Source organism: Nerophis lumbriciformis, linkage group LG15 (genome assembly GCF_033978685.3).
Source record: "Nerophis lumbriciformis linkage group LG15, RoL_Nlum_v2.1, whole genome shotgun sequence".
NCBI classification, from domain to species: Eukaryota; Metazoa; Chordata; class Actinopteri; order Syngnathiformes; family Syngnathidae; genus Nerophis; species Nerophis lumbriciformis.
In genome coordinates this window covers 35,084,391-35,111,199 of record NC_084562.2, presented here as the reverse complement: position 1 = coordinate 35,111,199, position 26,809 = coordinate 35,084,391, and the positions used below count along the sequence as shown (strand labels likewise).

The 26,809-nt window shown below is 44.6% G+C and overlaps 1 protein-coding gene and 1 pseudogene across 1 annotated transcript; one reads left to right on the top strand and one right to left on the bottom strand.

Annotated features, from left to right (window-relative positions):
* Positions 1-26,574, top strand: LOC133615791 (uncharacterized). The gene is made up of 5 exons (XM_061974562.1): positions 1-21; positions 153-266; positions 341-407; positions 2,470-2,615; positions 25,906-26,574. Exons 1-5 carry the CDS (start codon positions 1-3, stop codon positions 26,491-26,493), a joined length of 936 nt encoding a protein of 311 aa, XP_061830546.1. The 3' UTR covers positions 26,494-26,574.
* Positions 6,959-15,785, bottom strand: LOC133615762 (hippocampus abundant transcript 1 protein pseudogene; annotated as a pseudogene).
* Positions 26,575-26,809: the final 235 nt, after the last annotated feature.

The following is a 26,809-nucleotide window of genomic DNA, read 5'->3' as shown; positions in this document are numbered from 1 at the left end:
ATGGTGGCTTATCTTGCAGTCGTACTCAGTAAAAAAGCACAGAGATTGAGTCACCGACGTGCAATTCTTTGAGTGGGCATTTGATTCCATTGACTATATTTTGCTGTGTGATCATTTCTGTGACTCTTATTTGATGTTGTTCTGTGTTCCAGGGTGTGAATCCGGATGTCAAATATGAGGTGCAGTACAGCAGCTACGTCAACGTGACCTCAGATGGTTTTGTGATCCTAAAGAGGGTTGTGAAGACCGAGTCCTTTGCATTGCAGGTGAGCAGCACGCTCGGCTCACGGGAACAGCAAACATTGATGTTTCTCAGCTGTAAATGCAATATTGTTGTCAGCTCAGAGCGGTGGACTCCACAACGGGAGAGGTTGGCACAACAGCACTTTCTGTTCAAGTCATACCAGGTAGGAATACTGTTGTTTTATTTTCTTCATAGTAATAGCAATAACACTGCACTGGTGTAAAATACAGTATAGGAAATATCAGAGGTGTGGACTCGAGTCACATGACTTGGACTCGAGTCAGACTCGAGTCATGAATTTGATGACTTTAGACTCGACTTGACAAAATGTAAAAAGACTTGCAACTCGACTTAGACTTTAACATCAATGACTTGTGACTTCACTTGGACTTGAGCCTTTTGAATTGACATGACTTGACATGACTTGCTACTTTCCCCAAAACCCAAAGATGAAAAAGTTATTCGGGAGCGCTCCGTATTTTTCATTGTGTACTTGTCTATCAGCGTTGCGTGTGTCAGCTGGTGTGCTCTCAGTACAACAGCCAATCAAATTAGATCTACTTTGTTTTCATCACACAGCATTCATCCAATCAAATTGCAGGAAGAAGACATGTCCAAACCACACGCCAGTGAACAAAAAATTATACCTAAAATAATTTTGTTTGGGTATAAAAATTACGAGGTGGTCAACACAAAACGGTTTGCAGTATGCAACACATGCGGTTCGAAAATTACTGATGGAGAGGCAACAACTTCCAACTTCGTCCGGCATTTGAAGTTGCACAAAGAACGGTAAGTTTTGAATGTAAGATAACGTTTATTGGCTCAGTAACGTGACTTTTATTTGCAGTGTAGTTAAATCAGTGAGGCTGTAAACTCACTGCTAACGTTATAACGTTATTGCAAACACGGGAATCTGTTGCAGTTCACTACCTTATTCATACTTTTTGTTCAGTGATTTTTTTCAAGCAGGGTTACGTTAGTCAATATATCACACGTAACGTTAGACGGCGGTCAGCAGCACCGCGTATTTTAGCCACCTAAAAAAAGACAAAAATAGTAAAATAAAGGTCAGTTAAAATGTATACTATATTATGAATATGTGTACCGTTTTAGCTAGCTTTCTGACATACTGTTGGTTGTTTACCTCAGTGGTCCCCAACCACCGGGCCGCGGCCCGGTACTGGTCCGTGGATCGATTGATATCGGGCCACACAAGAATTTGTTCTTTTTTTTTTTCTTTTTTTAATTAAATCAACATAAAAAACACAAGATACACTTACAAGTAGTGCACCAACCCAAAACAACTCTCTCCCCCCTTTTGTTCTGGGCATTGAACATGAAGACTCTTCCTTCACTGTTCCGAGTGGCCATGAGAGTCTTGGCAGTGCCTGCCTCCAGTGCTCCAGTGGAGCGAGTTTTCAGCCATGGTGGCATCATACTACGCCCCCATCGTGCACAAATGACTGACAGACTCTTGCCTAATTTGGTCTTTTGCAAATGCAATGCAGCATAGGGCCCTGACATATAAAAAGTACAACTTTTTTGTTATGTTCACGTATATGTCATGTTTTTTCAATGTTAACACTTTTGTACAAATAAGTACATTTACACTTTATTTTTCAATGTGTTTGTTCTGTAAAGGAATGAGTTAATGTTTAAAATGACTGGTTAATAGTGCTATTATAAAGTGCAATGTCAGCACAATTTTCTTTCCTGCAATTTAAAATGCACTTGTTTTAATAAATAAATACAGCGTTTGAAAAGCATACACAATCTGTGTTAATATATTAGTCTGTGGTTAAAAGGACTTGAAAGGACTCAAAACTCAAAATGCAGGACTTAGGACTTGACTTGAGACTTTCCAGTCTTGACTTTGGACTTGACTCGGGGCTTGCCTGTCTTGACTCGGGACTTGACTCGGACTTGAGGGCAAAGACTTGAGACTTACTTGTGACTTGCAAAACAATGACTTGGTCCCACCTCTGGTAAATATAAGTAGTTGTCGACCTACACACTCACACTGTTTAGAGAAAATGATTAATTTAATAGTAAAATACAATATGCCGACAAAATCTGCCGACCAAGTATGTCGATGTCGACAAAAGCGGGCGCTTTTAGTAATGCGTTCGGTTGTCTTTATTGAAAAAACGAAAGTTTTTTAAAGTACTTTTAAAGACTTTCTGTTCATGTAATGTTTACTCCTGGCTTGATCCTCTCTGCAGCTGACGCCATACCGTCCCCTTCAAATGTTGGCTACCGTGCGGGTGACATGGCGCTCCTCGGGCTGGTCATGGCAGCTCTGCTGGTCCTCTGCCTCATTGTGATTGGCTTCTTGATCTCCCGCTTGTGGAAGGACAACATATGTGAGGTCAGTTGTTGTGTGCCAAGTACTGACATTATTTGGAAACGCGCAACACTACATGTATTTGTCAGGTCAAACAGCAAATTATAATAATTCCACTCTAACAGACAGCCATGGTTCAGTTCATTTCCATGTGTATCATTTATTACCTCCTCCAGGATTTAGATTTAGATAGGATTTGATTTCAGGCATGATCCTGATACCCACGCCCGGCCCTAACCAATCTGGCGCCCTAGGCAAGATTTTAGGTGGCGCCCCTCCCCACATCGGCAGTGAAGTGTATATACTCACAAGAACCCGAATAGCTTTGTCTTTGACCTTTTTTTTTTTTACTTACAACTATACCTAATATATAAAAGGGTGGAAAAGTGACTATTACCTGCAGGGCAAACATTAGCTAACCAGAAGGCAATAACAATGTAAACAAAAAACACCTGCTTAAAAGATCTAATACAAACATTTATATGCACGTACAACACTTAGAACTTTTAGCATATCAGTATGTGAATTAAATTATGGAATGGATTAAGTAAAGAAGTTAAAAATTGTACTGATATGATCCAGTTTAAGAGGTTGTTCAAAATAATAGTGCTTACAGAGTACAAAGAAGAAGAATTATGAGAAATACTTTCAACCTTATTGAAAATAAGATATTCTTCATCTCAGTATGTTAATAATGACTGAATTAATTAATTAATTACATATTACAAAACTGTTGTATACTAATTCATAGATGTTATTTTATTATATAAAAAGGTCAGTAAATGATTCTATATATTTGTAAACGCTTTGAAGTGGGAAAGGGGTAGGATTAAATAAGCTTTGCTTCTTCCTATTCCTTTTCGGGCATGATGTAAAATGAAATGATATGTAATTATTGTAACAAATAATATTTCTATTAAATAGGCTTTACTTTGCATTTTAATTAACGTGGGATTATTTTTTGTATTTAGAAATAATAGTAACAACTTTTCTTTTTCTTTTTTTTCTCCAACATTTGTGGCACTGGCGTGGCGCCCCCTGATGGACGGCGCCCTTAGCATTTGCCTATACGGCCTATGCCACGGGCCGGCCCTGCTGATACCAATAATTTACTCCCAGTACCAAAATGTATATCGATACTTTTCCAAATAAAGGGAACTACGAAAAATGTCAATATTGGCTTTTTTCTAACCAAAAATCTTACAATACATTAAACACTCACAGTCAAAGAACACGTCACTTCCTGTCAATGAGAACGGACGCAAAGAAAAAGGCTGCGCTTCTGCTACCGGAGTTTTTGTTAAGTCTGAAGATTTTGACCACTGATTTGCGATCACAGCCCCAGGAGAGTCATCTGGCATCTTTTACCTGATTTTGGTCAGTTGAGAGGCACTGATACGCTGAAATAAGGCGAGTTGGAAGAGCCGTTAGTGTTATGATCCGCTGCCCGGATCATATATTTTGTTTACGTTTTCAAGATACTTGTGTTTTTGGTTAGTTTTGGACTCCTTGAGTGCCTGTTTTGTACACCTGAGTTTGTTGCCATGGCTGCTTATTATTTTCACCTGCCGCGTTTGTTCCCGACACGCACCTGTTTGTCATCACTGACATTATTATTTAAGCCTGTCCTCCCTGTCATTCGTTCTGGCTTCGTAGTTTGTTTTCGTGCAACAGTTGACGACTTTTGTTCCGGCTCTGTACCTGTTAGCTTCCATGCTAAATTCCTTTGTTTTTTACCTTCTAGCTCCCATGCTAGCTCTTTTAGTTTTTGCCTTATGTGCTATGAGCACCCTTTTTCTTTGTTCCAGTATAATTTAGTCCGGTAAATAAATCATTTATTTTACCTTCACGCTGTGTCCGAAGTCCGTTGCATCCTGGGAGAACGAAACCCCGCATCACCATGCGCCCCGGTCGTCACAGTAGACTAAATTATACTGGAACAAAGAAAAAGGGTGCTCATAGCACATAAGGCAAAAACTAAAAGAGCTAGCATGGGAGCTAGAAGGTAAAAAACAAAGGAATTTAGCATGGAAGCTAACAGGTACAGAGCCGGAACAAAAGTCGTCAACTGTTGCACGAAAACAAACTACGAAGCCAGAACGAATGACAGGGAGGACAGGCTTAAATAATAATGTCAGTGATGACAAACAGGCAGAGGTGGGACCAAGTCATTGTTTTGCAAGTCACAAGTAAGTCTCAAGTCTTTGCCCTCAAGTCCAAATCAAGTCCCGAGTCAAGACAGGCAAGCCCCGAGTCAAGTCCAAAGTCAAGACTGGAAAGTCTCAAGTCAAGTCCTAAGTCCTGCATTTTGAGTTTCGAGTCCTTTCAAGTCCTTTTAACCACAGACTAATATATTAACACAGATTGTGTATGCTTTTCAAATGCTGTATTTATTTATTAAAACAAGTGCATTTTAAATTGCAGGAAAGAAAATTGTGCTGACATTGCACTTTATAATAGCACTATTAACCAGTCATTTTAAACATTAATTCATTCCTTTACAGAACAAACACATTGAAAAATAAAGTGCAAATGTACTTATTTGTACAAAAGTGTTAACATTGAAAAAACATGACATATACGTGAACATAACAAAAAAGTTGTACTTTTTATATGTCAGGGCCCTATGCTGCATTGCATTTGCAAAAGACCAAATTAGCCAAGAGTCTGTCAGTCATTTGTGCACGATGGGGGCGTAGTATGATGCCACCATGGCTGAAAACTCGCTCCACTGGAGCACTGGAGGCAGGCACTGCCAAGACTCTCATGGCCACTCGGAACAGTGAAGGAAAAGTCTTCATGTTCAATGCCCAGAACAAAAGGGGGGAGAGAGTTGTTTTGGGTTGGTGCACTACTTGTAAGTGTATCTTGTGTTTTTTATGTTGATTTAATTAAAAAAATAAAAAATTCTTGTGCGGCCCGATACCAATCGATCCACGGACCAGTACCGGGCCGCGGCCCGGTGGTTGGGGACCACTGAGGTAAACAACCAACAGTATGTCAGAAAGCTAGCTAAAACGGTACACATATTCATAATATAGTATACATTTTAACTGACCTTTATTTTACTATTTTTGTCTTTTTTTAGGTGGCTAAAATACGCGGTGCTGCTGACCGCCGTCTAACGTTACGTGTGATATATTGACTAACGTAACCCTGCTTAAAAAAAATCACTAAACAAAAAGTATGAATATGGTAGTGAACTTCAACAGATTCCCGTGTTTGCAATAACGTTATGACGTTAGCAGTGAGTTTACAGCCTCACTGATTTAACTACACAGCAAATAAAAGTCACGTTACTTAGCCAATAAACGTTATCTTACATTCAAAACTTACCGTTCTTTGTGCAACTTCAAATGCCGGACGAAGTTGGAAGTTGTTGCCTCTCCATCAGTAATTTTCAAACCGCATGTGTTGCATACTGCAAACCGTTTTGTGTTGACCACCTCGTAATTTTTATACCCAAACAAAATTATTTTAGGTATCATTTTTTGTTCACTGGCGTGTGGTTTGGACATGTCTTCTTCGTTGGTTGTCCTGCAATTTGATTGGATGAATGCTGTGTGATGAAAACAAAGTAGATGTAATTTGATTGGCTGTTGTACTGAGACCACACCAGCTGACACACGCAACGCTGATAGACAAGTACACAATGAAAAATACGGAGCGCTCCCGAATAACTTTTTCATCTTTGGGTTTTGGGGAAAGTAGCAAGTCATGTCAAGTCATGTCAATTCAAAAGGCTCAAGTCCAAGTGAAGTCACAAGTCATTGATGTTAAAGTCTAAGTCGAGTTGCAAGTCTTTTTACATTTTGTCAAGTCGAGTCTAAAGTCATCAAATTCATGACTCGAGTCTGACTCGAGTCCAAGTCATGTGACTCGAGTCCACACCTCTGCAAACAGGTGCGTGTCGGGAACAAACGCGGCAGGTGAAAATAATAAGCAGCCATGGCAACAAACTCAGGTGTACAAAACAGGCACTCAAGGAGTCCAAAACTAACCAAAAACACAAGTATCTTGAAAACGTAAACAAAATATATGATCCGGGCAGCGGATCATAACAGTTAGCCTCAAGCCAACGGCGCCTTACCGCAATTCAAAGCGGTTGCCTTGCAACCAAAAGCTACGGCGAGTTTACAGCTGTTTTAAAGTGCTTCCGACGTCGCAGAGTGATATAAGTTGACAGGCTGACACTTCAAATTGATCTCTGAACGGCGCAAGGTACGAAATTGTTGGAAAAAACAAGTTAAAAGTGCCGCAAGTCGCTAAAGAAGCAACTGCCGTTTAAGACACAAGAGGCACTGACGTCAGCGACTGCCGCGATGCCAAAAGCTAAAGGAAAGATTGAAATCCCGAAACGGTTGGTGTCAGCTGACACAGAACACAAGTGGGAACAAGATTTGAGGCTGGACACAGGACATGATGGGAATCAAGAAGGGATACTACAAAACCTCCATCCATCCATCCATTTTCTACCGCTTATTCCCTTTGGGGTCGCGGGGGGCGCTGGAGCCTATCTCAGCTACAATCGGGCAGAAGGCGGGGTACACCCTGGACAAGTCGCCACCTCATCGCAGGGCCAACACAGATAGACAGACAACATTCACACTCACATTCACACACTAGGGCCAATTTAGTGTTGCCAATCAACTTATCCCCAGGTGCATGTCTTTGGAAGTGGGAGGAAGCCGGAGTACCCGGAGGGAACCCACGCAGTCACGGGGAGAACATGCAAACTCCACACAGAAAGATCCCGAGCCCGGGATTGAACCCAAGACTACTCAGGACCTTCGTATTGTGAGGCAGATGCACTAACCCCTCTGCCACCGTGAAGCTATTACATGAATTTAAAGAAATGAAAGAAGAATTGAAAGAATGGAGAGAAGAAATGAAAGAAATTAAAGAAGAAATTAAAGAAATTAAAGATCTGAGAAAAGCAACAACAGAACACAAACAAGATGTGAAAAGTCTGCAGTAAAATATAAAAAGTGTGCAAACTCAGAACACCACCAGAAAAAATGAAGCCTTTGATATGTGCCAACAAATGAAGACCCTTCAAGAAGATATGCGCCAACAAATGAAGACCCTTCAAGAAGACAACTACATGCTGTGGAATATCATAGATGAAATGGATCAGGATAAACGAATGAATGCTATCATCGTGACAAGGCACAGAATTAAACCAAGATCCTATGCGAAAGCTGTGCATAATGAAGGTGAACCAGATGAAATGGATATTGTCTCAGCAGAACAGCAAGTGGTCAACTGTCTGCAATCAAAACAAATTGAAATCAACATTAATACCATCGAAAAATGCATCCCACTGAACAGAAGAAACAACAACGCCACTCCAGTCGTGCTCGTGAAACTCGTAAACAGAAAATCTAAAATGGCATTGCTGAGACAGGGAAAGAAGCCGAAGGGAACAAATGTGTACATGAATGAGCATCTCACAAAACGTAATGCTGGAATCGCCAAGAAAGCACGCGACTTGAGAAAGCAGGGAAAAATCCAGGGAACTTGGAGCGCCAACTGTAAAATCTACATCAAGCTGAATGGAAGTCCGGAAGCAAGAGTACTTGCTGTCCATGACATCAAGGACCTGGACAATTTTTAAAGTTTACACAGCTTCCACAACAACGATGATAATGGACTCTGACAGAAAACAAGCACCTAAATTCAGCATCAACACTACTATGTTCCAAGGGACGACTAAACAAGAAGACCTAGATTCAGGATTGCATCCACTTACACTTATAGAGATTATTGAAACAACATCAAAGATTGTTGAACAAGAAAATATGGAACTAAAAAACTTCTGCAACAAAGATCACAAAATCCAGGATTTGGAAAATGATATAGATCCAGATACAAATTTTTTCTCCCACATCAGTAATAATTGTTTTTATTATACAGATGATCAATATAACAGCAACATTAAATGTGATAGCAAATTGTCAATTATTCATTTTAAAAGCAGAAGCTTGTATGCAAACTACAACAACATTAAGAACTTTTTGGAACACATCAACGAACCCTTCAAAGTGATCGCTGTCACGGAAACATGGATTGATGATAAAAAAAGGAATAGATTTTGATCTGGAAGGATATGAACTAAACTACATCAACAGAACCAACAAAAATGGAGGAGGAGTAGCTGTGTACGTGATGAAGAACCTGAACTACAAAGTGGTAAAAAACATGTCATTTGCTATAGATAATATCTTAGATCTGCAGCATCGCGTGGACATCGGGGGCAGTACCTCTGGATTGGCAGACCGGGGTGGTGGTTCCTCTCTTTAAAAAGGGGAACCGGAGGGTGTGTTCTAACTATCGTGGGATCACACTCCTCAGCCTTCCCGGTAAGGTCTATTCAGGTGTACTGGAGAGGAGGCTACGCCGGATAGTCGAACCTCGGATTCAGGAGGAACAGTGTGGTTTTCGTCCTGGTCGTGGAACTGTGGACCAGCTCTATACTCTCGGCAGGGTCCTTGAGGGTGCATGGGAGTTTGCCCAACCAGTCTACATGTGCTTTGTGGACTTGGAGAAGGCATTCGACCGTGTCCCTCGGGAAGTCCTGTGGGGAGTGCTCAGAGAGTATGGGGTTTCGGACTGTCTGATTGTGGCGGTCCGCTCCCTGTATGATCAGTGTCAGAGCTTGGTTCGCATTGCCGGCAGTAAGTCGGACACGTTTCCGGTGAGGGTTGGACTCCGCCAAGGCTGCCCTTTGTCACCGATTCTGTTCATAACTTTTATGGACATAATTTCTAGGCGCAGTCAAGGCGTTGAGGGGATCCGGTTTGGTGGCTGCAGGATTAGGTCTCTGCTTTTTGCAGATGATTTGGTCCTGATGGCTTCATCTGGCCAGGATCTTCAGCTCTCACTGGATCGGTTCGCAGCTGAGTGTGAAGCGACTGGGATGAGAATCAGCACCTCCAAGTCCGAGTCCATGGTTCTCGCCCGGAAAAGGGTGGAGTGCCATCTCCGGGTTGGGGAGGAGATCTTGCCCCAAGTGGAGGAGTTCAAGTACCTCGGAGTCTTGTTCACGAGTGAGGGAAGAGTGGATCGTGAGATCGACAGGCGGATCGGTGCGGCGTCTTCAGTAATGCGGACGCTGTATCGATCCGTTGTGGTGAAGAAGGAGCTGAGCCGGAAGGCAAAGCTCTCAATTTACCGGTCGATCTACGTTCCCATCCTCACCTATGGTCATGAGCTTTGGGTTATGACCGAAAGGACAAGATCACGGGTACAAGCGGCCGAAATGAGTTTCCTCCGCCGGGTGGCGGGGCTCTCCCTTAGAGATAGGGTGAGAAGCTCTGTCATCCGGGGGGAGCTCAAAGTAAAGCCGCTGCTCCTCCACATCGAGAGGAGCCAGATGAGGTGGTTCGGGCATCTGGTCAGGATGCCACCCGAGCGCCTCCCTAAGGAGGTGTTTAGGGCATGTCCGACCGGTAGGAGGCCACGAGGAAGACCCAGGACACGTTGGGAAGACTATGTCTCCCGGCTGGCCTGGGAACGCCTCGGGATCCCCCGGGAGGAGCTGGACGAAGTGGCTGGGGAGAGGGAAGTCTGGGTTTCCCTGCTTAGGCTGCTGCCCCCGCGACCCGACCTCGGATAAGCGGAAGAAGATGGATGGATGGATGGAATATCTTAGAATGTATAACCATTGAAATATGTCAGGAAAAAAAGCAAAAACATATTCATCAGTTGTATATATAGATCACCTAAGTCAAGTATAGAAACATTTGAAGAATGGATCAAGGCAAATTACATGGACAATGGTCAAAAAATTATTTTCTTATGCGGTGACTTTAATATTGACTTATTGAACCCTAACAAGCAAAAGTCTATGAATTCATTGATACAATGTACAGCATCAGTTTATATCCTAAAATCACAAAGCCAAGCAGAATCACAGGACACTGTGCCACGCTTATTGATCATATTTTTACCAATGATTTTGATAATAACATGACAAGTGGTCTACTTATAACCGACGTTAGTGATCATCTGCCAGTTTTTACAATATATGATGGAAACTACAAGAAGAACATGGAAGACAAAAGGACATTTCGAAGACTGTGCACAGAGAAGAGGATGATTGCTTTCAAAATTGAGCTACAAAAGCAAGATTGGGACAATGTGTACAATGAAAAAGAGGTAATACTAATCGCCACATTTGGTGAGGCGTGTCTCAAAAAAATGAAGATAAAACAGAAGTTATGTTGTTCGGTCCAAGTCGCTCTCCCTCCCCCAACGTTGACCTCGGCACTCTGACCCCGTATCTCAGCGACTCTGTCACAAACCTGGGGGTAAAGTTTGACTCAGATTTTAAATTCGAAAAACAAATCAGCAGCGTCGTTCAAAAAAGCTTTTATCAATTACGCCAAATAGCGAAAGTGAAACCGCTTCTATCAAGACATGATCTTGAGAAATTAATCCACGCTTTTATCTCGACTCGTCTTGATTATTGTAATGCCCTGTATGTTGGCATTAGCCAGGCCTCCCTCGCCCGCCTGCAGCTCGTGCAGAACTCTGCTGCTCGTCTGCTAACACAGACCCGCAGACGTGAGCACATCACCCCTATTTTAGCGTCCCTTCACTGGCTCCCTGTGCGTTACCGAATACATTTTAAACTCCTTTTATTTGTTTTTAAATGTCTAAACAACCTCGCGCCAACCTATCTCTCCGACCTCCTTCAGCCTTACTGCCCCACCCGATCCTTAAGATCAGCCGATCAGCTGCTGTTGACGGTCCCTGACACAAGGCTGAAGCTTAGAGGTGACAGAGCTTTCGCCGTTGCTGCTCCCAAGCTCTGGAACGACCTACCCCTGAGTGTTAGACAAGCCTCCTCTCTTCCTGTTTTTAAATCTCTCTTAAAAACATACTTTTATTCCATGGCTTTTAACACTGAGTGATATCCATCCTGCAATGGCGCCCCATAATACACCTGCTGTGATCCTGTTTTTATGTTTTTATTAATTCTATTTTAATTATTTATTTTCTATCGTGTTCTGTTTGTGTTGTGTTGTGTTTGCTCGGTACTCGTTTTATCTTTTAACCTGCTCATTGTACAGCACTTTGGCTACCCCTGTGGTAAATTTTAAATGTGCTCTATAAATAAAGTTGATTTGATTTGATTTGATTAAAGCAGCTGCTGTGACAGTAGCGTATGTGTGTGTGTGTGTGCTTGATGTGTATTTCTGGTCTTGTCATCCTCGTCCGGACAGAAGGGTGACACGGCAATGCGGCTGGATCAAAAGAGACATTGGAGACGCTTTACTGAACCAAAAGTTGCTTTATTACAAGCGAGCCTCATTATACAGGACTGCAGTTCCTGGAGGAGATCAGGTCAAGAAAGTGAGGCACTCCTAACTTGGAGAAGCCAAACCATCAGTTTTATATTCATTCTTTATCTGTCTGGGTGTGTGTTAATTCAGGAGAGTACAACCTGACCATGTAAGGAGATGTTTGTGTGTAAGTGACTGGGAAGATGTATAACATAACTTGTAGGTTAACATTAAGATAAGCATGGAATCTCTCTATAGCTTTTGCATTCCGAAGCCTGGTTTTATTGCTTCTTCTCGTGGGAGAGCTAATTCCAGTCCACATGCGAATGTCCAACTAAGGCTCCTTAATTTATTATGGGCTCAATCATTATTTACTTAAACCTGGTGGTTCGCTTTCTCCAAGGTGAATATATACATTCACCATATGCAGAACATAATATGAGTTAATTAATTCACTTCATGCTCCTTTAAGAATGGCAGTATGTGGGGTGAGTGACGTGAATAAGTGAGTGAGCAAATAAGGAGAGGTAGCATGTGCAGGAGTGTTAATAGTATGGTGGAAATTATAAATAAAGTGACCAAGTTGTAAGTAATCGACGGCCTCGTCATTCCGACCAAAGAGCGGAGCTTTACGAACACATTGCCGGTGTTACCCTCGACAAAACATCGGCCTCAGAGGGAACGTCTGCCCTGCGCTCCTCGACCACGGTCTATACCGGAGCCTACAAGTAGGAAAGGTGTCTATTTTTTCTATTCGGGCTCCAGCACTATGGAATGCCCTCCCGGTAACAGTTAGAGATGCTACCTCAGTAGAAACATTTAAGTCCCATCTCAAAACTCATTTGTATACTCTAGCCTTTGAATAGCCCCCCTTTTTTAGACCAGTTGATCTGCCGTTTCTTTTCTTTTCTCCTCTGCTCCCCCCTATCCCTTGTGGAGGGGAAGACACACAGATCCGGTGGCCATGGATGGGGTGCTGGCTGTCCGGGGTCGGGACCCGGGGTGGACCGCTCGCCTGTATATTGGTTGGGAACATCTCTGCGCTGCTGACCCGTCTCCGCTCGGGATGGTTTCCTGCTGACCCCACTGTGGACTGGACTCTTACTGTTATGCTGGATCCACTATGGACTGGACTCTCACAATATTATGTCAGACCCACTCGACATCCATTGCATTCGGTCTCCCTAGAGGGGGGGGGGTTACCCACATATGCGGTCCTCTCCAAGGTTTCTCATAGTCATTCACATCGACGTCCCACTGGGGTGAGTTTTTCCTTGCCCTTATGTGGGCTATACCGAGGATGTCGTTGTGACTTGTGCAGCCCTTTGAGACACTTGTGATTTAGGGCTATATAAATAAACATTGATTGATTGATTGATTGATTCAGGCACCTGCCTGTTTAAAGCGTCACTTTTATTGTTAGTTTTGAAGCCCAAATACCTCCATATTTTGCTTCACGCATCCCTCTTTATTAACCAGTAGAATTGTCGTTTTTTTGTGTGTGCGTTTTGACACACTCACCATCATGTGCCTCGGCTCTGTAGTCATCACCGCACAGCAACATTCAGATGAAAGAATGGTACTGGTATTTTTCAACGGTGGTATAGTACCGATTTCTATTGATTAGTACCGCAATACTTTATTAGTACCGGTATACCGTACAGCTCTACATCCCAATCATTTCTACTTACAATACAAACCTCAACTTCTGTGTGTGTATGCCAGCGGTCATGACTGACAAGAGGGTTCACTTTGTTACTTTCAGGAAATGTCAAAAACGGTAAAAGGAACAAGTGATTACATTTTGGGCAGAATCTATAGCACTGTCTGGATTTAGGACTGTTATACTTGTATAGCGCTTTTCTACCTTCAAGGTACTCAAAGCGCTTTGACACTATTTCCACATTTACCCATTCACACACACATTCACACACTGATGGCGGGAGCTGCCATGCAAGGCGCTAACCAGCAGCCATCAGGAGCAAGGGGTGAAGTGTCTTGCCCAAGGACACAACGGACATGACTAGGATGGTAGAAGGTGGGGATTGAACCCCAGTAACCAGCAACCCTCAGATTGCTGGCACGGCCACTCTACCAACTTCGCCACGCCGTCCCAACCACCTTCAATCAATCAATCAATCTTTATTTATATAGCCCTAAATCACAAGTGTCTCAAAGGGCTGCACAAGCCACAACGACATCCTCGGTACAAAGCCCACATACGGGCAAGGAAAAACTCACCCCAGTGGGACGTCGATGTGAATGACTATGAGAAACCTTGGAGAGGACCGCATATGTGGGTAACCCCCCCCCCCCTCTAGGGGAGACCGAAAGCAATGGATGTCGAGTGGGTCTGACATAATATTGTGAGAGTCCAGTCCATAGTGGATCCAACATAATAGTAAGAGTCCAGTCCATAGTGGGGCCAGCAGGACACCATCCCGAGCGGAGACGGGTCAGCAGCGTAGAGATGTTCCCAGCCGATGCACAGGCGAGCGGTCCACCCCGGGTCCCGACTCTGGACAGCCAGCACTTCATCCATGGCCACCGGACCTGTGCCCCCCCCCCCCCCCCCCCCCCCCCCCCCCCCCACCCTCAAGGAAAAGGGGAGCAGAGGAGAAAAGAAAAGAAACGGCAGATCAACTGGTCTAACAGGGGGGCTATTTAAAGGCTAGAGTATACAAATGAGTTTTAAGATGGGACTTAAATGCTTCTACTGAGGTAGCATCTCTAATTGTTACCGGGAGGGCATTCCATAGTACTGGAGCCCGAATAGAAAACGCTCTATAGCCCGCAGACTTTTTTTGGGCTCTGGGAATCACTAATAAGCCGGAGTTCTTTGAACGCAGATTTCTTGCCGGGACATATGGTACAATGCAATCGACAAGATAGGACGGAGCTAGACCGTGTAGTATTTTATACGTAAGTAGTAAAACCTTAAAGTCACTTCTTAAGTGCACAGGAAGCCAGTGCAGGTGAGCCAGTATAGGCGTAATATGATCAAACTTTCTTGTTCTTGTCAAAAGTCTAGCAGCCGCATTTTGTACCAACTGTAATTTTTTAATGCTAGACATAGGGAGACCCGAAAATAATACGTTACAGTAGTCGAGACGAGACGTAACGCTTGACCTTCATTTATTGGAGTCCAGGGCTGCGAGCCGAAGCCGTACCAGGCCAGCTGGAGGATCTGGAAGCCAAGGCCTAATAGGATGGTGTTCTTATTCCCGATGGAACGCATCAGGATTCCTAGAACCACCGTCTGAGCTAATATGGAGAGGATTCCCACCACGGCAATAAAGGCTGCCACTGTCGCCAATGAGAAGCCTATGACCTGTCTGAGATACAGGAAGAAGCTGGAGTATTGTCCCGCCTCAGGGAGGTAGGAGAGGAACACTGTGATACAGATGAGCAGCACCGTGGAGTCCTGGCCCACTTTGCGCAGAGAAGCGAAAGGATCAGCCTGTTCCCAGGAAATAGGCGCTCCCCACGATGCCGGCCTCATCTTCTCCGGCAGGGACTCAGGCACAGCCACCAGGATGAAGCAGATGTCTAACAGTGCGATAGCGGTGGCCAGGATCACCACCAAGGTGTCGCCGTAGGCCTCCGACAGGTAGGCCCCGATGGCCGGGCTGGTGACAAGGCTGGCGGCAAAGGTTGCTGACACCAAGCCGTACGCCGTGCTCCTCTCATGCTCCTGCGTGATGTCGGCCACGTACGCAAAGATGACGGAGAAGGTGACGGCGAACACGCCTGACATGGAAATGACTGCAAAGTACCACCACGGGCTGATCTTCATCAGCGGAATTGGCGCGCACGTGAAGAAGACCGTTGGCAGCAGGAAAGACTTGCGCCCCCACACGTCCGACAAGGCCCCGATGAGGGGAGCACTGAGAAAGATGTTCATTTGTATGTATTATTAGTATGTATTAGGTACACCTACATACTTTGATCGATACAGACTCCAGAGCTGCATAAAAAAAGCTCCTTTCAACCGGAATTTACGTCAGTGCACGCTGCATGTCAGGGTTATTGTGTGGATGCCAAGATTATATGAAAATAATACTTTATCCTACCGTCTATTGTGTTTCTTCGAACTCGGCTGACAGCTTACCATCCATCCATCTTCTTCCGCTTATCCGAGGTCGGGTCGCGGGGGCAGCAGCTTAAGCAGGGAAGCCCAGACTTCCCTCTCCCCAGCCACTTCGTCCAGCTCCTCCCGGGGGATCCCGAGGCGTTCCCAGGCCAGCCGGGAGAGATAGTCTTCCCAGCGTGTCCTGGGTCTTCCCCGTGGCCTCCTACCGGTCGGACGTGCCCGAAACACCTTCCTAGGGACGCGTTCGGGTGGCATCCTGACCAGATGCCCAAACCACCTCATCTGGCTCCTCTCGATGTGGAGGAGCAGCGGCTTTACTTTGAGCTCCCCCCGGATGACAGAGCTTCTCACCCTATCTCTAAGGGAGAGCCCCGCCACTCGGCGGAGAAAACTCATTTCGGCCGCTTGTACCCGTGATCTTGTCCTTTCGGTCATGACCCAAAGCTCATGACCATAGGTGAGGATGGGAACGTAGATCGACCGGTAAATCGAGAGCTTTGCCTTCCGGCTCAGCTCCTTCTTCACCACAACGGATCGATACAGCGTCCGCATTACTGAAGACGCCGCACCGATCCGCCTGTCGATCTCACGATCCACTCTTCCCCCACTCGTGAACAAGACTCCGAGGTACTTGAACTCCTCCACTTGGGGCAAGATCTCCTCCCCAACCCGGAGATGGCACTCCACCCTTTTCCGGGAGAGAACCATGGACTCGGACTTGGAGGTGCTGATTCCCATCCCAGTCGCTTCACACTCGGCTGCGAACCGATCCAGTGAGAGCTGAAGATCTTGGCCGGAGGAAGCCATCAGGACCACATCATCTGCAAATAGCAGTGACCTAATCCTGCAGCCACCAAACCAGATCCCCTCAACGCCCTGACTGCGCCTAGAAATTATGTCCATAAAGGTTATGAACAGAATCGGTGACAAAGGGCAGCCTTGGCGGAGTCCAACCCTCACTGGAAACGTGTCCGACTTACTGCCGGCAATGCGGACCAAGCTCTGACACTGATTATACAGGGAGCGAACTGCCACAATAAGACAGTCCGTTACCCCATACTCTCTGAGCACTCCCCACAGGACTTCCACGGTCGAATGCCTTCTCCAAGTCCACAAAGCACATGTAGACTGGTTGGGCAAACTCCCATGCACCCTCAAGGACCCTGCCGAGAGTATAGAGCTGGTCCACAGTTCCACGACCAGGACGAAAACCACACTGTTCCTCCTGAATCCGAGGTTCGACTATCCGGCGTAGCCTCCTCTCCAGTACACCTGAATAGACCTTACCGGGAAGGCTGAGGAGTGTGATCCCACGATAGTTGGAACACACCCTCCGGTTCCCCTTCTTAAAGAGAGGAACCACCACCCCGGTCTGCCAATCCAGAGGTACCGCCCCCGATGTCCACGCGATGTTGCAGAGTCTTGTCAACCAAGACAGCCCCACAACATCCAGAGCCTTAAGGAACTCCGGGCGGATCTCATCCACCCCCGGGGCCTTGCCACCGAGGAGCTTTTTAACTACCTCGGCAACCTCAGCCCCAGAAATAGGAGAGCCCACCACAGATTCCCCAGGCCCTGCTTCCTTATAGGAAGACGTGCTGGTAGGAATAAGGAGGTCTTCGAAGTATTCTCTCCACCGATCCACAACATCCGCAGTCGAGGTCAGCAGAGCACCATCCCCACCATACACGGTGTTGACACTGCACTGCTTCCCCTTCCTGAGGCGGCGGATGGTGGTCCAGAATTGCTTAGAATTGCTTAGAAATTTAACGTGAGTGTCAAACTTTGTAAATGGTAAATCAGAGTCAGAATCAGAAATACTTGATCAATCCCCGAGGGGAAATTTAAATTTTCAGCACAATCCCATCCAAGATCAAACAAGCATTACAGGGAGACAGAACAGGATCGCTGACTGAAATAGGTTATGCGCTTTTCTACCTTCAAGGTACTCAAAGCGCTTTGACAATATTTCCACATTCACACACTGATTGATTGCGAGAGCTGCCATGCAAGGCCCTAACCACGACCCATCAGGATCAAGGGTCTTGCTCAAGGACTAGGATGGCAGAAGCTGGGATCGAACCAGGAACCCTCAAGTTGCTGGCACGGCCGCTCTATCAACCGAGCCAGGCCGTCCCAACATTTATAAGTCTGAAAAGGGGAAATTCATCATAGATCCTGTTAGACTCGACTTGCGTTCTTTTGTAGAACAGTCAGCGGCATGGTCTTCTGGAAGACTTCCCAAGTATTTATTTAAAACAGGTCACTGGCAAATGTTACAGCGTTGGTCTCACTCCCACAAATGCATTGTAGATTTGACCTGCTCAGTGGCCTTGTGGTTAGAGTGGCCATCCTGAGACTGGAAGGTTGGGAGTTCAAACCCCGGCCGAGTCATACCAAAGACTAAATGGGACCCATTACCTCCCTGCTTGGCACTCAGCATCAAAATGATTCCCGACCGCGGCCACCGCTGCTGCTCACTGCTCCTCTTACCTCCCAGGGGGTGAACACGGGGATGGGTCAAATGCAGAGGATAATTTCACCACACCTAATGTGTGTGTGACTATCGTTGGGACTTTAACTTTAACTTTAACTTTAGATTGCGTATGCACACATAATGAGCGGGTGCCTCCACAAGCAACCTTCTGCAAAAGTGAGCCCCGATGAAGAATTCTTCATCCTCTTTACAAAGAGCCGATAAGTCCAACGTGTCAACAAGTATTGTGGAGGGTGGGGGCCAGTCCAACAAAAAAGAAGGCATGAAGAGGGAGATGCTTGTGTTTCCATCCATCGTTGAGGGGATTTTTTTCCATAGGATGTTTTTGATTGATTGATTGATTGATTGATTGATTGAGACTTTTATTAGTAGGTTGCACAGTGAAGTACATATTCCGTACAATTGACCACTAAATGGTAACACCCGAATAAGTTTTTCAACTTGTTTAATTCGGGGTCCACTTAAATTGATTCATGATACAGATATATACTATCATCATAATACAGTCATCACACAAGATAATCATCAGGGTATATACAATGAATTATTTACATTATTTACAATTCGGGCTGGGGGGGGTGGGGGAGGGGGGGGGGCTTGGTTGTTATCATCAGTCATCAACAATTGAGAACAGAGAAATGGACATTAAAACAGTGTAGGTCTGACTTAAAGTTAAAGTTAAAGTACCAATGATTGTCACACACACACTAGGTGTGGCGAGATTATTCTCTGCATTTGACCCATCACCCTTGATCACCCCCTGGGAGGCGAGGGGAGCAGTGGGCAGCAGCGGTGGCCGCGCCCGGGAATCATTTTGGTGATTTAACCCCCAATTCCAACCCTTGATGCTGAGTGCCAAGCAGGGAGGTAATGGGTCCCATTTTTATAGTCTTTGGTATGACTCGGCCGGGATTTGAACTCACAACCTACCGATCTCAGGGCGGACACTCTAACCACTAGGCCACTGAGTAGGTGGTAGGGTATGTACAGCAAGTAGTGGACATAGAGAGAGAGAGAGAGAGATCAGAAGGCATAAGAAAAATATCTGCATTTGATTGTTTACATTTGATTATTAACAACAATCCGGGGAGGGTTGAAGTTGCCTGGAGGTGTACTTTTATTGCGGTTTTGAAGGAGAATAGAGATGCCCTTTCTTTTATACCTGTTGGGATCGCATTCGGGGCTTCACGGTGGCAGAGGGGTTAGTGCATCTGCCTCACAATACGAAGGTCTTGAGTAGTCTTGGGTTCAATCCCGGGCTCGGGATCTTTCTGTGTGGAGTTTGCATGTTCTCCCCGTGACTGCGTGGGTTCCCTCCAGGTTCTCCGGCTTCCTCCCACCTCCAAAGACATGCACCTGGGGATAAGTTGATAGGCAACACTAAATTGGCCTTAGTGTGTGGATGTGAGTGTGAATGTTGTCTGTCTATCTGTGTTGGCCCTGCGATGAGATGGCGACTTGTCCAGGGTGTACCCCGCCTTCCGCCCGATTGTAGCTGAGATAGGCTCCAGCGCCCCCCGCGACCCCAAAGGGAATAAGCGGTAGAAAATGGATGGATGGATGGGATCGCATTCCACATTGATGTATACGTATAACTAATTATGATTATTGTTATTGTAAAATATAAACATCTTATATATAATATCTGTGGCAGCACGGTGGTACAGGGGTTAATATGTGTGCCTCACAATATGAAGGTACGGGTTCGATCCTGGGATCAGGATCGTTCTGTGTGGAGTTTGCATGTTCGCCCCGTGACTGCGTGGGTTCCCTCCGGGTACTCCGGCTTCCTCCCACCTTCAAAGACATGCACCTGGGGATAGGTTGATTGGCAACACTGAATTGGCCCTAGTGTGTGAATGTTGTCTATTTGTGTTGGCAAAATAACACGGTTCAACGTCTTATTGATTGCCTGCACGACATCAAAGTCTGGCTTTCAGCTAACTTCCTGAGCCTAAATGAAGATAAAACAGAAGTTATGTTGTTCGGTCCAAGTCGCTCTCCCTCCCCCAACGTTGACCTCGGCACTCTGACCCCGTATCTCAGCGACTCTGTCACAAACCTGGGGGTAAAGTTTGACTCAGATTTTAAATTCGAAAAACAAATCAGCAGCGTCGTTCAAAAAAGCTTTTATCAATTACGCCAAATAGCGAAAGTGAAACCGCTTCTATCAAGACATGATCTTGAGAAATTAATCCACGCTTTTATCTCGACTCGTCTTGATTATTGTAATGCCCTGTATGTTGGCATTAGCCAGGCCTCCCTCGCCCGCCTGCAGCTCGTGCAGAACTCTGCTGCTCGTCTGCTAACACAGACCCGCAGACGTGAGCACATCACCCCTATTTTAGCGTCCCTTCACTGGCTCCCTGTGCGTTACCGAATACATTTTAAACTCCTTTTATTTGTTTTTAAATGTCTAAACAACCTCGCGCCAACCTATCTCTCCGACCTCCTTCAGCCTTACTGCCCCACCCGATCCTTAAGATCAGCCGATCAGCTGCTGTTGACGGTCCCTGACACAAGGCTGAAGCTTAGAGGTGACAGAGCTTTCGCCGTTGCTGCTCCCAAGCTCTGGAACGACCTACCCCTGAGTGTTAGACAAGCCTCCTCTCTTCCTGTTTTTAAATCTCTCTTAAAAACATACTTTTATTCCATGGCTTTTAACACTGAGTGATATCCATCCTGCAATGGCGCCCCATAATACACCTGCTGTGATCCTGTTTTTATGTTTTTATTAATTCTATTTTAATTATTTATTTTTTATCGTGTTCTGTTTGTGTTGTGTTGTGTTTGCTCGGTACTCGTTTTATCTTTTAACCTGCTCATTGTACAGCACACCTGTGCCATGTTTGATGACATCATCATAGAATTTGCATAATTTGCCATAATGCAAAACTCAGTGTTTGCCGTGAACCATTTTGGTTTGTGTCGTAAAAACTGTGCAGACTTGGACTTAGACAAACTTTATTGATCCACAAGGGAAATTGATCCACACAGTAGCTCAGTTACAAAGGATGGAAATGGTAAGGATGGGAAGGATCATGCAGGTATTAAGTAGACTAAAAATGTACCAAAGTAGCAATATTAAAATTAAACATATATCAATCAATCAATCAATCTTTATTTATATAGCCCTAAATCACAAGTGTCTCAAAGGGCTGCACAAGCCACAACGACATCCTCGGTACAAAGCCCACATACGGGCAAGGGAAAAACTCACCCCAGTGGGACGTCGATGTGAATGACTATGAGAAACCTTGGAGAGGACCGCATATGTGGGTAACCCCCCCCATCTAGGGGAGACCGAAAGCAATGGATGATGAGTGGGTCTGACATAATATTGTGAGAGTCCAGTCCATAGTGGATCCAACATAATAGTAAGAGTCCAGTCCACAGTGGGGTCAGCAGGACACCATATTAACACAGACTAATATATTAACACAGATTTACTAAAACAAGTGCATTTTAAATTGCAGGAAAGAAAATTGTGCTGACATTGCACTTTATAATAGCACTATTAACCAGTCGTTTTAAACATTAACTCATTCCTTTACAGAACAAACACATTGAAAAATAAAGTGCAAATGTACTTATTTGTACAAAAGTGTTAACATTGAAAAAACATGACATATACGTGAACATAACAAAAAAGTTGTACTTTTTATATGTCAGGGCCCTATGCTGCATTGCATTTGCAAAAGACCAAATTAGCCAAGAGTCTGTCAGTCATTTGTGCACGATGGGGGCGTAGTATGATGCCACCATGGCTGAAAACTCGCTCCACTGGAGCACTGGAGGCAGGCACTGCCAAGACTCTCATGGCCACTCGGAACAGTGAAGGAAGAGTCTTCATGTTCAATGCCCAGAACAAAAGGGGGGAAAGAGTTGTTTTGGGTTGGTGCACTACTTGTAAGTGTATCTTGTGTTTTTTATGTTGATTTAATTAAAAAAAAAAAAAAAAAAAAAAAATTATTTCTTGTGCAGCCCGATACCAATCGATCCACGGACCAGTACCGGGCCGCGGCCCGGTGGTTGGGGACCACTGAGGTAAACAACCAACAGTATGTCAGAAAGCTAGCTAAAACGGTACACATATTCATAATATAGTATACATTTTAACTGACCTTTATTTTACTATTTTTGTCTTTTTTTAGGTGGCTAAAATACGCGGTGCTGCTGACCGCCGTCTAACGTTACGTGTGATATATTGACTAACGTAACCCTGCTTAAAAAAAAATCACTGAACAAAAAGTATGAATAAGGTAGTGAACTGCAACAGATTCCCGTGTTTGCAATAACGTTATAACGTTAGCAGTGAGTTTACAGCCTCACTGATTTAACTACACAGCAAATAAAAGTCACGTTACTTAGCCAATAAACGTTATCTTACATTCAAAACTTACCGTTCTTTGTGCAACTTCAAATGCCGGACGAAGAAAAGGGGAGCAGAGGAGAAAAGAAAAGAAACGGCAGATCAACTGGTCTAACAGGGGGGCTATTTATAATATGTAATATTTACATGTTATATATGCAGTATATAATATATACTGATATATTATAGTATTTTATATTTTTATATAATATACACAATATATAAGAAAACATGTCAGTCATGTTTTATAACTTCTTTAACGACAGAACATGTAGTTATTTACTTGTAAGCATACGTGCACTTTATGACACGCACAGGGGCTAAAAACAAACATTCTCTTCTATGTAAGTGCATTCTGATATTAAATGTCATGTGCACAATGAGGATACGTCATTGGAAATGAAACATAATTCATGCGGTACTTGGGTATTCAGCAAGGCAATAACTGAAATCAGTAAATATAGCAGGATAGAAGAATAATTTAACTTTTTTGAATTACAATAAAATTTGTCTCTGCACTTGAAGGCCTACTGAAATGCGATTTTCTTATTTAAACGGGGTTAGCAGGTCCATTCTATGTGTCATACTTGATCATTTCGCGATATTGCCATATTTTTGCTGAAAGGATTTAGTGGAGAACATTGACGATAAAGTTTGCAACTTTTGGTCGCTGATAAAAAAAGCCTTGCCTGTACCGGAAGTAGCAGACGATATGCGCGTGACGTCACAGGTTGTGGAGCTCCTCACATCCGCACATTGTTTACAATCATGGCCACCAGCAGCGAGAGCGATTTGAACCGAGAAAGCGACGATTTCCCCATTAATTTGAGCGAGGATGAAAGATTCGTGGATGAGGAAAGTGAGAGTGAAGGACTAGAGGGCAGTGGGAGCGATTCAGATAGGGAAGATGCTGTGAGAGGCGGGTGGGACCTGATATTCAGCTGGGAATGACTAAAACAGTAAATAAACACAAGACATATACAGGTAAAAGCCAGTAAATTAGAATATTTTGAAAAACTTGATTTATTTCAGTAATTGCATTCAAAAGGTGTAACTTGTACATTATATTTATTCATTGCACACAGACTGATGCATTCAAATGTTTATTTCATTTAATTTTGATGATTTGAAGTGGCAACAAATGAAAATCCAAAATTCCGTGTGTCACAAAATTAGAATATTACTTAAGGCTAATACAAAAAAGGGATTTTTAGAAATGTTGGCCAACTGAAAAGTATGAAAATGAAAAATATGAGCATGTACAATACTCAATACTTGGTTGGAGCTCCTTTTGCCTCAATTACTGCGTTAATGCGGCGTGGCATGGAGTCGATGAGTTTCTGGCACTGCTCAGGTGTTATGAGAGCCCAGGTTGCTCTGATAGTGGCCTTCAACTCTTCTGCGTTTTTGGGTCTGGCATTCTGCATATTCCTTTTCACAATACCCCACAGATTTTCTATGGGGCTAAGGTCAGGGGAGTTGGCGGGCCAATTTAGAACAGAAATACCATGGTCCGTAAACCAGGCACGGGTAGATTTTGCGCTGTGTGCAGGCGCCAAGTCCTGTTGGAACTTGAAATCTCCATCTCCATAGAGCAGGTCAGCAGCAGGAAGCACGAAGTGCTCTAAAACTTGCTGGTAGACGGCTGCGTTGACCCTGGATCTCAGGAAACAGAGTGGACCGACACCAGCAGATGACATGGCACCCCAAACCATCACCCAACCATGCAAATTTTGCATTTCCTTTGGAAATCGAGGTCCCAGAGTCTGGAGGAAGACAGGAGAGGCACAGGATCCACGTTGCCTGAAGTCTAGTGTAAAGTTTCCACCATCAGTGATGGTTTGGGGTGCCATGTCATCTGCTGGTGTCGGTCCACTCTGTTTCCTGAGATCCAGGGTCAACGCAGCCGTCTACCAGCAAGTTTTAGAGCACTTCATGCTTCCTGCTGCTGACCTGCTCTATGGAGATGGAGATTTCAAGTTCCAACAGGACTTGGCGCCTGCACACAGCGCAAAATCTACCCGTGCCTGGTTTACGGACCATGGTATTTCTGTTCTAAATTGGCCCGCCAACTCCCCTGACCTTAGCCCCATAGAAAATCTGTGGGGTATTGTGAAAAGGAAGATGCAGAATGCCAGACCCAAAAACGCAGAAGAGTTGAAGGCCACTATCAGAGCAACCTGGGCTCTCATAACACCTGAGCAGTGCCAGAAACTCATCGACTCCATGCCACGCCGCATTAACGCAGTAATTGAGGCAAAAGGAGCTCCAACCAAGTATTAAGTATTGTACATGCTCATATTTTTCATTTTCATACTTTTCAGTTGGCCAACATTTCTAAAAATCCCTTTTTTGTATTAGCCTTAAGTAATATTCTAATTTTGTGACACACGGAATTTTGGATTTTCATTTGTTGCCACTTCAAATCATCAAAATTAAATGAAATAAACATTTGAATGCATCAGTCTGTGTGCAATGAATAAATATAATGTACAAGTTACACCTTTTGAATGCAATTACTGAAAGAAATCAAGTTTTTCAAAATATTCTAATTTACTGGCTTTTACCTGTATACTCTATTAGCCACAACACAACCAGGCTTATATTTAATATGCCACAAATTAATCCCGCATAACAAACACCTCCCCCCTCCCGTCCATATAACCCGCCAATACAACTCATATAACCCGCCAATACAACTCAAATGAGACGTCTTCAGCAGGATATTTTGCGCAAAATTTAAAATTGCACTTTAGTAAGCTAACCCGGCCGTATTGGCATGTGTTGCAATGTTAAGATTTCATCATTGATATATAAACTATCAGACTGCGTGGTCGGTAGTAGTGGGTTTCAGTAGGCCTTTAACCCATTCATGGTCATGAGGGGCCCGTCAGTGAAGCATCCATTTGGGGAAGAGTGGAGGATGGGAGAGGTGGGATTCTGGGTACTGGACCCAGTAGTCCAAGTCTGTCGGAAACACAGCAAAACACATTTTCTTGTCATTTTATGACTATTGTAATGTTTCAGACTTTCCTGTGCTAAACTGAACTTTCTTCTTGCAGTGCTTGGACTGTCTGAAGTCTAAGCAGCAGCACGGCGGCCACAGAGACTCCCTGCAGTACACCAATGACGGCTTCCAGAACGAGGCCGACGCAAGCCGCGGACGCCTGAAGAACGCCCGTACCAGAGGGAGCAGCTTCCCCCTGGCCGGGGGCCGAGTCGTCCCCCAGGGGAGACGCAACCGCCACTGCTCCTCCTGCGGCGTTTTTGCAAACCACGTCCCCAAAGGGAGCCCCTCGTTAAGACCCTCCAGGAGGGGTCGGGGGGACGGGGACGACTCCAGCTCGAGGTACATGCTGGCCAAACAGAGGAGGAGGGAGGGACAGAAGACGGTGTGGTTCAAGGAGAGCGAGGACTCCTCGGACATTGAGGTGGAGATCATCCCGGACACTGTGGGCCGAGTAGAGGAGGAGACGCAGGAGGAGCTGGAGGAGGAGTTGGTGATGGAGGGAGTTGTCAGAGACCCTGTTGCTCCGTGCGCACAGTCTGAGGAAGGCCAACAGAGCTCCAATCTGGAACCTGGACCTGACCAGGACCAAGGCGGTACTACTGTGGAAAAAGAGAAGGATGGCAATGATCAGGATGGCTGACAGAATATTTTTCTTGTTTCTCTAATTTGGATTCTGCAACCAAAAGCCCAGGTTTGAACAATCCGGGACAAAGAGTCAAAAGTTGGATCGTTGCGGAAACCTTCAAAAAATGTATTTGATACTGTGAGTCTCTTAAAATACTGAAGTAATAACAAACCTTTTTCATCGTGACGTCATACAGGTAAAAGCCAGTAAATTAGAATATTTTGAAAAACTTGATTTATTTCAGTAATTGCATTCAAAAGGTGTAACTTGTACATTATATTTATTCATTGCACACAAACTGATGCATTCAAATGTTTATTTCATTTAATTT